Genomic DNA, 10,883 nt, shown 5'->3' on the forward strand with positions numbered 1-10,883 from the left:
TTAAATGGGATGAGGAACATGTTGTTTCACCATAAAGTACAAATTTAGAGCTCTCCTTTTCAAAAGGAACAAACTATTTTTACACCTTGTATTTCCCCCAACCCCTTTGCCATTACCTCCATCATCCAGCAAGGGAGTTCACTACACAATCAACAGCAAGAAACTTGGCCATTGTTCTCCTTGGTAATCCAGGGGATTATTGTTTAAACAGCAAGTGCTGATGAGACCACTGGGGAAGTAGTCTAGAGGAACTGTGTGAGGGAGCAGAATTATCAACAAGAGACAATTAACCAACAATTATGTTATTTCAACTGCGCCTACTAATTGAGCTTGAGCATATATATTCTTATATTCTCCAAACCAGCTCCCCTGATAAGCATGAGGTCATCATTAATTTTTAATGGAAAGAAAAAGGTGTTGATTTATTTTATGCAGCAGCTTTTCATTGGAAAAAGTCCTGATGGCGACAGTACTAAGCATACCGTTTTGCCATCTGTAGCCCTTTTCACTTTATAATTACCAAATGCTAACCGATTTTTTTAGCACATAATTTTGGTTTACATAGTTCAAATGAAGGCACCTAATGAATTTATTAGTCAAGTTATTCCACCGTAAATTTTGAAAAACAATGCATTAAAGTGTATGACTGCATCTGACAAGTCTGTTGGGGCTCGTCACAGAGCAATTTCATCCAATTAATTTTAACATAGCACAATGCAAATCACTCAATATGATCTATTCTTTTAAGGGACACAGGAGTCACTGGCATGGCCACAATTTATTATCCGTCCCTAACTGCCTTTGAACTGAGTGGTTTGCTTGGCCATTTCAGAGGGCAGTTAAGAGTGAACCACATTGTGGTTAGACCAGGTAAGGATAGCAGATTTTCTTCCCCAAAGGACATTAGTGAATCAATGAATGATAGTGATGGTGATCGTGAAACTGAGACTAGCAATTTCAGCATCTGCCATGGTGTGATTTGAACCCATGTGCCCAGATATTAGCCTGGGTCTCTGGATTAATAGTCTGGTAGCATTACCATTACACTGCCACAAATATAGTTAATGTGAAATTGTAGCTTTTCCACAACTTTTCATGGACCACAAGACCATTTTGAGTGAAATTTATAATTCTTTAATTTTTAATAAACAGTGAACCGTGGATGACAGGCTAATGCTAATTAGGAGTGCACCAAGGTTGATGGGAAATGAGACAATCAAATAGGATTGACTAGGGATGAACTTCTATACTGCAATTTTTTAAAAGTGCCTGGAGAATATAGAAGGAAGAGGAAGACTAGACAGGGATGGGTTTACAGCTTAAACTGTTGATAGGTTTTAATTTCAACAACATAAATGCTGAGAGGAAGATGACTACAATGTGAAGCAGCAAACATAAAACTCAGAACAAAGATGGTAGTCAAGAGCAATGGCCACAGGGATATAGTACAAAGAGCTCACAACAGTTGCTTCAGAAAGATTGGTGACTAAGAGAAAGAAAAGTTAACCTAACTTTCAGAAAGTATGTAAAAGAGCTACTACAACAGACTCTCTATGTGGCAGCAATATTTAAATCTTGGATGGAGTCTGATCTTATTGAACATCAAGGGCTACTAATGGGAAAAGATAGAAGATTCTAGTTAGTGGAACAGTATTCCCCATGAAGTCAAACATATTGTAGTATGTTATAATCCTTCCAACAAAACAAGTAGAAGAGTCTCAACCTCCATCAAACACTATTAATTAATTGTTTCATAAGAAATGCATGATTAATATGTAGGCCAGGGATGCTCTGACATTTGTTTCCCCTCAGTAAACAGATGCAATTTTGATACTTCCTTTATATTGGTTTTGTTTACTAAACTGGAGACCACTCTGCTTCCACTTTAAAAGGGGACTGCTGAAAATTTTCCAGCTGTATACAGTGAAGGGTGTCTGCGTGTGCATGCGAGTGAGGTGAATGAGTGAGAGAGAGAGACCGACCTCAATCTGCGATACAGAAATAAGGTACTGCATGTGGGCAAGTGTCAAACGCACTGAAATATGATAAATTCCAATAAGAATTTCATGATCTCAATGAAAAAAAGTCAAGGTGGCACCAGAATTTCACACACTGAAATCTATTTACACAGACAGTTCACAGCCATTCAACAATTCAAACTAAAAGTTTCAAAAAAAAAATTCTTCCTTGTGCATTATACCAAACAAATTGGTAAAGACCACATTGAATCAGCTCAGGTTCAGATCATGTTCTCCGGTCAATCCATATGCCAATGATCACACAAGCAAGTTAAAGACAATGACATGCACTTCCTCCTTGGACTTCTCGGTTGACATGACCTGCATTCTTCTGTCTACCCTTTTCTATCTCTATAATCTCCTCAGCTCTACAAGGTCAGAATTCCGTGCTTTTCCAATTCTGGCCTCTTGCACATCCCAGGTTGCCTTTGACATGTTCCACATCCACCAGTGACATCTACAATTTCAGCCATTTTGGTCTCAAATCCAGAATTCCCTCCCTAAATTTCAACTTTCCTTTAAGTCATTCCTTAAATATTACTACTTTGACCATGTTTTTGGTTACTTGTTCTGTCATCTGTGGCTTGATAACATATCATTTGATAGAACTCTTGTCAAGCATCTTGGGACATTTTAACACATTAAAGGCACTATATCAATGCCAGGTTTTATTTTGCACCACAAGCTCTGACTGACCAGATTCACTATGTGCAGCAGCAATTTTATAATCACAATACGGGATGATATAATGACAAGCTTTTTGTCAGGAATAAACCTTAACAAAAGCTTAATAAGTCAGACACCAAATGCAGCAAATAATGTGGTCATTATAATTGCAGCATTTTGGGTACAGTAGATTAATGGGGAAAATTTAAACAAACTCCATATTTAAATTGTGTAAGACATGGTGATTTGACCAAACGTTTTAAGCAGCAGTTGGGCATGATTTCTGGACTTTCTCACTTAGCAGCTGTCACTGGCAGCAGAGTTGTACACAGATCACAGTACTTTTGATGGTTGGTTGGACAAATCTAGCCCTATAAAGAAGGATTTACAAGACGTACGGATTCAAAACTGAGAACAGCTGCCAACCTCTGGCTAAATTTAGTTTTGGATTAATGGCAGTTTTTGAATGGTATGTTACACACACACAAACTTAGCTTAGGTTACAGTTTTGAAATAACTCCCTAGTATCTATGACACACTGTAGCTCTCCAAAGGTTCAGTGAGTAAATGTAACACTCAATGTGTTACTGAGTAATCTAGCAAGAAATTGTGGTCTGTGCTGATCAACCAGGTTAGTGGTAGGAACAATAATTGAAATCACCCTGTGGGCGAAGGAACAAGATAAATCAGCTAGCGTCCTCACACTTGCAAACTCTATTTAGCAATCCTGCAGTAAAGTGCATGTGACGTCAGGTGACTATGAACTGGGCTCAGCTGTGATGTCACTATACGGTTCAAAAGCCAACCAATGTACATGAACAATAGCCATTTTGGCTGAGATACGGTTGTGCAGCTGAAGTTCATAGAACCGTAGATCAATCAGACTTCGAGGACAGACAAAGTGAGAGAAACAAAGAACATGTTGCTTCAATATTGTTCTTTTCTTTGTTGCTGTACTGAAGTGCTCTCGGTGTGCACAGGAGATTCAGTGAGAACAGTTTAAGGTTCACTGAGAACCTACAGTGGATTACCATCTTTTTAAAAAAATTCAAGTACAGTAACCATAAAAAAATTTGTCCACCTATCTCAACATCACATTTGCATTCTGATGTTAAAGATGTTTAAAAATTCAACAAGTAGAATTCCCAACCAAGCCCAACTCTTCAACTTTCTGCCTTGCACTCTTAAAAATCAATGCATCATGTTACAATTTGGTTACAGACCAGTAACACCTTGTTTAATATAGTCAGAAGTTTGAAATCCCAGTTTGCACTAGGGGAACAAGTTTCCACATTTTAAACAACCAAAATAAACTTTAGCACAGAGTCAGAAAAGTTATAAAGTCTACAATATTTATCCTGTACACTAACATTCAGATTTAACACAAGGTAAATTGAATTGAAATTTGTTGACGAATGCACCATTCTGTACATTAAACAGCAGATGTGACCAAGACAGATCCCATGGATTTCTCAGCAACCAACCTAGGTGTCAGTGACCACTGAATCACAATCTTGTCAAAATTGTGTTTCTCTCACAAGGGATTTCAACTTCTTGCTTAAAGATCTAGCCTTTGAATTCCCTCAAAAGTCATTTCATTTTCAGATTGCTTCAATAACTGTTCATTTCCAGATGTTTCCATCTCTTTGCCTGAGACTCTTCCATTAGATTCACAAAGCTGACCTCCCACCCTTAATTACCAGCACATTTTCAACTCTTTTGCAGACTGTTAGCTTAAGCTAGCAGTGCCATGTGTTTCTCAGATTCCAGCCTCTCAGCTGTCCTAAGCTATTAACGTTCAGATGTCCAAGTTAGGTGGATTGGCAATGCTAAATTGCCCCTTAATGTTCCGAGAGACGTAGATTGGGGTGATTAGTCATGGTAAAAGTGTAGGGTTACAGGGATAGGGATAGTAAGATACTCAGTTAGACAGCCAGTGCAGAGTCAATGGGTTGAATAGCCTCTTCTACACTGGGATTCTATGATTCTCTGAGCGTCTTCTTAGCTTCAGTACAAACCAGTGACTTTCTGCTACCTTTGTAGCCCTCTGAGATTTTTCCTGCTGACAGCTCTCAGTGCATCTCAGAGTTGCAAACCACACAAAGTGCAACATTCAATCAATCCCCTCTCCCAGCAAAAACACAGATAAAGTGAAACCAGACAACCTTAAGCTCTACCCATCGCCACGATGACATAGCCTTTCAGAGTTTACTCAATGCTTTAAAACTAATTTAGTTCTAATTCCCAAAAGAAAATAATCACTATGGACGGTATTTCTTTGCAAGCAGTGTAGATGTTGTCACCAGTTCTCCATCGAAGTCCACTGTTGTTTTATGCACCTCATCTTTCTAGATGTTAACCCTCAAGTCAACACAGCCCCTATCTTTTAACACGTAATAACCCCCCCAAGCTACTTTGGTCGCATTTATTCCAGTTTCTACAGTTAACTTTTAATCTTCGAGAACTATAAACTCTCTGTATATGAACATGAACCATGAACTAAATATTTATCACATTTGGGTGTGCAATGGTCACTTCCTTGTTGTAACATAGTTATTTCAACAGCATGTCAGAACTAGTTTTGAAATACAACTTCAGGTTTTTTATTCAAGGCTAAAAATTCCACTGGCCTGGAGAAATGGAAAGGCAGGAAGGCACAGGCCTCCTGGAATCTCTTGAAAGTACAAGTCAGAATCCCACAGATAAAGTAAAAGACTAGATTATGGAATTAAGCATCTATGCACTAGCCAAATTGACTCCAGTATGTGAAAACTGGCTGGCACACCAATTCTTTAAGCACTGACATTAGCCACTACTTAATTTTTATACTTGGCGGTCCACTTAGCATCAGTCTACTACATTTTAGAAATAGCAGAACTTTCTTCATGGGGCTTCAAATATTTCAAAATAAACTTTGTGCTGCTATTAAATGCAAAGGCTGGAAAATTTGATTCCTTTAAATTTTAACACATTGAAACTTTACTGTACTGAATAAGTATCTAACATATTACCTGCAACTCAGTTTTAGCAGTCGCACCAAACAGTCAGAAGACCATAGGCTCAAATCCCATTTTAGATACAGGAGGAAAAATCCAGGCTGACAGTACTGAGGAAATGTTGCACAGTCAGAGGTGCGGCTTTCAGGTTAAAACTAAGATTCGCCCTCTGAGATGGATGGAAAAGATCCTGTGGTACTATTCAAAGAATAGCAGAGTGTTCTTTCCGGTGCCCCAGCCAACATCAAAGATTACTTGGTCATTATCACACTGCAGTTTGTGCAAGGAAATGTCTTCTACATTAAAACAGTGATTACAAAAGTACATAATTGGATACCATAAAAGACACTCTCTAAATGGAAGTCTTTATTTTGTAATGTCGCTTCAATGATTCCATTATCGCATTGATGTGCAACTAAAGCCACTCCACGTTGATGCAAAAGCTCAAGTAGAATTCCAAGTAAGAGACTGTAATTTGAAATCTCAAACTGAGAATGATAAGAATCCAATCACCAGTAGTAAACTAATGAGCAGGATATAATGCAAGTAGATGACAGCATAAATAAAAAAGGCAAGATACAGTGTACAGAGATGAAGAGGTTACTGTAAGCATATTTAATACACTCTGGAAGATACTGGGTAAGAACACATCTAAAATGTGAATTAGAATGCACTCAAAATAAGCAAAGCAAGGACACTTGATGAGCTTCTGGATGAAACTGAAACCCACTATTCAAGTTGCACACCACAATTCAGAAGTTAAAATATGTGCAGAATTCATACAATCATTTCTGAAATTCTGTTTGTGTGAGGTTTACTGCCACTGATAAAACAAAGCAGCAGCAAATGATGCACCAAAATTAGGACAACATTCTGATTAGAGAAAATTGCAATTGGTCAATCCCACTGTCTAAAGTTTAATGACTTGGTCATAGAAAGTGATGGCAGCAAACAAAGAGATAGAAAGCAGAGTAAACCTGCTACAGAAGTGTGACAAATGTTGCAATAAATCAGCAAGTATTTCTTCAATGTTTTGAAATTCTGAACAAAAACAACTTGAGAAATATCTGGAAGAGGATGGTGAGAATTGACAGAAGAGCAGCAAAAACCACCCCAATAATTATAAACGAAAACAGGAGGGTGGCACGGTGGCAGTGATTGGCAGTGCTGCTGCACAGCACCAGGGACCCAGGTTCGATTCCCGGCTTGGGTCAATGTCTGTGTGGAGCTTGTACATTTTTCCTGTGTCTGCGTGGGTCTCCTCCGAGTGCTCCGGTTTCTTCCCACAGGCCAAAGACATGCGGGTTAGGTGGATTGGTCATGCTGAATTGCCCCTTAGTGTCAGGGAGACTAGCTAGGGTAAAAGTATGAGGATAGGGCCTGCGTGGGATTGTGGTTGGTGCAGATTCAATGAGTCAAATGGCCTCCTTCTGCGCTGTAGCATTCTAAAAATTCTTTAAAAATCCCCCCAAAAAAGTTAACAGGATCTTCTGCACAAACATTTCTCAGGTGACCAATTTCATAACAAAATCAAGCAATGGCAGAAACAGACTGCTCACCATCGCAAAAAAAAGACAAAAGCTAATGCACTAAAATATCAATCTTGATGGCTGGCTCGAGTAGGGTTCAAATCCCAACCTTGTATAAGTGCAATTATTCAACCAAACCAACATGCAGTTATAAACCTTATTAACGTATATGGAAATAAGTTCATCTTTGCACTAGAAAGTTTCCCCTTTCCTCCTTGAAGGCACCACTTCTAATGGTTCAGCTACCCTCCAGTTCTCCTCAGCTACAATTTTTCATGCCAGGCCATACAGTGACCGGGGGGGGTTGGTTGTTCAACAAAAGACAATCACAACTGAGTCGCTTCTCATCCAGCGTCAACACATAAAAAAGGGGTTAACGTAAAGTGGCGACAAGCATCAAACTTGATTTTGCTTTGCCTTCCACACTTACAGGCATGAAAGCCAATAGTAGTATAGCACCCTGCTAGATATCTCTCCAGATCAGCTTAGTAAACACAGATCAAGGATCAAATGTAGGCTTTTGCTGAGCGTTGCAGCTCAAGGTTTAGAAGCAAAGAGCAAGTAGCTCATCAAGCCTACTGTTAGATAAAACAATCTATCTTTATAATCCCAAATCTATTTTATCTATACTTCCAATGTGCTGATTTCTAGCTGAGCACATTATTTCCATTAAATAACTATACACTGAACTGCTGTTCCAGTATTTATTGAGTGAAAACATGCAGAACATATCAGAAAGTTTAAACAACCTATTTATTAATATTACCTCCCTGTCATTATTCCGAAACACCTGCCATACCCAGAACTCTCCATTCACCTGACGAAGGGGCTAACCCGAAAGCTTGCGAGTATATTATCAAATAAATAGGTTGGACTAAAACCTGGTGTTGTCAGACTTTTTACTGTGTTTACACCAGTCCAACGCCGGCATACCCACATCATACCCCTCATCTCCAGGAGTGGGTAAAACCCAATGTTATTCATTATTTTTCATCAGAACTGAAGGTTTGTGGCAAGTTTAAGTCAAAGGTGATGCTCCGGTTCACTGAGGGACTAATGGTGTGAAATCCCTTGGGAGGGGCAGTTTCAAGGAATTCAATGTATTTGGGTAAAAGGTTAAATAAAATTGACTGAAAAAAGCCGAATTTGTTATTGTGGAGAGGGTGCAGGGCCTGGAGAGATCCCTGCCGGAGTAGCGGTATGCATGTCGCCATGCCCGGCCCGGCCTTTACTCACTCGGCGTTGTCCTCCCGGGTGGGAGACGCTCCTTCGCCCACGGTGGTTGTGATGGTGAGAGCGGGCAGCACCGCTTTCCGTTTCGCGAACATTTCACCCCCTTCACGGCGGCTCCTGGCCTCTGAGAATCGCTGCCTCTTTTCAGAAATAACGACACCCCCCCCTCCCCGCCTGCCTTTCCCTTGTTCACATTTGAATTTGACTGACTGGCAACGGCGGCCCCTCCGAGACAGCCAGGGAAGGTCACGGCGGCGGCAACTACTTCCGGAGCCGCACTGGAACAGGCAAGGCGGCGGGGCGCGCACACGCGCGATGAGGCCGCGGGTTGCCAAGAGAGACGGGAGGGGCATGTCCTGGGACCGGGGCGGGGCCTGGTTACTAATAGAGATAAGGGGCGGGGCCTATTTCTAATCGAAGACTAGCGAAAGGCCTGGTTAATTCGGGAGACGAGGGGCGGGGCCCTGGTTGCTCAGGGACACGAGGGGCGGGGTCTAGTTGCTGAGGGAGACGAGGGGCGGGGCCCTGGTTGCTCAGGGATACGAGGGGCGGGCCCTGGTTACTCCGGGATACGAGGGGCGGGGCCTGGTTATTCAGAGCTCGAGGGGTGGGGCCTGGATGCTCAGGGAGACTGCGCCGTGCGTTCTGACTCAACATCTCGCTGTGCTGCAATCTCGCGAGAGTTGAGCTGAGGACAGTTGCTGCGGGTAGAGTTTGGCAGCAATGGCCAGTCCCTCATTCCTAGGGAGAGCGCCCTCTGCCGAATGGCATAAATTCTGGCCAGGCGCTCAGATGCCTTCTGAACTCCATGTCTGTCTCATAAATGGATCTTTCCCCCATTGGGGAATTAGTCAGTACTGGAACATCCATCTCAGTGTCAATGCATTGTCACTGCCAAAGGAGAACCATGCCGTGGTAGCAGGGAGGCAGCAACCGAAGAACAGAACAGGCCCTTCAGCCCACCAAGTCTGTGCCAGCCCAGGTGCTTCACTAATATTTTCTTGCCTCTACGTGGTCAATATCCCTCTATTCACTGCCTATTCATGTAGCTATGCAGGTGCCTCTTGAACTTTGTTATAGAATTGGCTCCACCACCAGCTCCGGCAGTGGGTTCCAGGCATTCACCACCCTCTGTGGAAAACCTGCTTCTTACATCTCTTTAAACTTCCCCCTCTCACTCTCAACCTGAGCCCCTGAGTAATTGACCCTCTGACCCTGGGAAAAACACTGTGACTATCCATTCTATCCAAGCCTGTCATAATCTTGTAAACCTCCACAAGGCGCCAATGAAAACAATCCAAGTTTGTTCAACCTTTCTTCATAGTCCATGTTTTCCAAACCAGACAATATCCTGGTAAATCTCTTCTGCACCCGTCAACATCCTTCTGGTAACGTGGTGACCAGAATTGTACACAATACTCCAGATGTGGCCTAACCAAAGTCTCATACAGCTACAACAAGGATTTTCCAATCCTTATACCCAACACCCTGACCAATGAAGGTCAGCATGCCATACGCCTCCTTGATCACCTTCAGGGAACTGTGGATCTGCATGCCTAGATCCATCTGTATGCTAATATTTCTAAGGGCTCTACCATTTACTGTATACTTCCCTTCTGCAGTAGACCTTCCAAATTGCTTCACCTCACATTTGTCTGGGTTAAATTCCATCTGCTATCTTTCGGCCCTGGTCTCCAGCCGATTTATATCCTGCTGCATCTTCTGACAATCCTCCTCACTATCCGCGACTCCCCCAATTTTTGTATCATCTGCAAATTTACTAATCAGACCACCTACATTTTCCTCCAAATCATTTATGTATATTATAAACAACAGAGACCCCAGCACTGACCCTTGTGGAACACTGCTTGTCACAGACCTCCAGTTAGCAAAGTACTGTTCCATTGCTACTCTGCTTTTTATGCCCAAGCAGTTTTGTATGCATCTCACCAACTCACCTTGGATTCCATATGACATCACCTTCTGTATCAGCCTGCCATGAGGAACCTTATCGAAGGCTTTACTAAAGTCCATGTATACAATATCCAGTGCCCTGCCCTGGTCAATTATTCCTGTCACTCCCTCAAAGAACTCAATCTAGTTTGTGAGACACGATCACCCTTTTACAAAACCATGCTGCTTATCACTAATAACCCTATTCTCTTCCAGATGTGAGTACATCCTCCCCTAAGAATCTTTTCCAATAATTTCCCCACCACCGATGTAGGGCTTACGGGCCAGTAATTTCCTGGATTGTCTCTTCTGCCCTTCTTAAACAGAGGAGCAATGTTAGCTATTCTTCAATCCTCTGGTACCTCACCTGTGGCTAAAAAGGATAAAGAGAATTTGGCCAAGGCCTCAGCAATTTCTTCCCTTGCCTCTCTCGTATTCTAGGATAGATCCCATTTGGCCCACCTTCATGCTTTTAAAAATCTTGTCCA

The 10,883-nt window shown here is 41.7% G+C and overlaps 1 protein-coding gene across 1 annotated transcript in view; it reads right to left on the reverse strand.

The window, feature by feature from the left end:
- map2k2a (mitogen-activated protein kinase kinase 2a) overlaps window positions 1-8,725 on the reverse strand; it is an 84,609-nt gene extending 75,884 nt beyond the window's left edge. Inside the window, exon 1 of the mRNA XM_080212657.1 lies at window positions 8,446-8,725. Within this exon, the coding sequence (XP_080068783.1) occupies window positions 8,446-8,537 (92 nt within the window). The 5' untranslated portion in view covers window positions 8,538-8,725. The remainder of the gene's footprint in view (window positions 1-8,445) is intronic.
- Between the last annotated feature and the right edge of the window lie 2,158 nt (window positions 8,726-10,883).

Source organism: Carcharhinus amblyrhynchos, chromosome 26 (assembly GCF_965287045.1).
Source record: "Carcharhinus amblyrhynchos chromosome 26, sCarAmb.v2.hapA, whole genome shotgun sequence".
Lineage (NCBI taxonomy): Eukaryota > Metazoa > Chordata > Chondrichthyes > Carcharhiniformes > Carcharhinidae > Carcharhinus > Carcharhinus amblyrhynchos.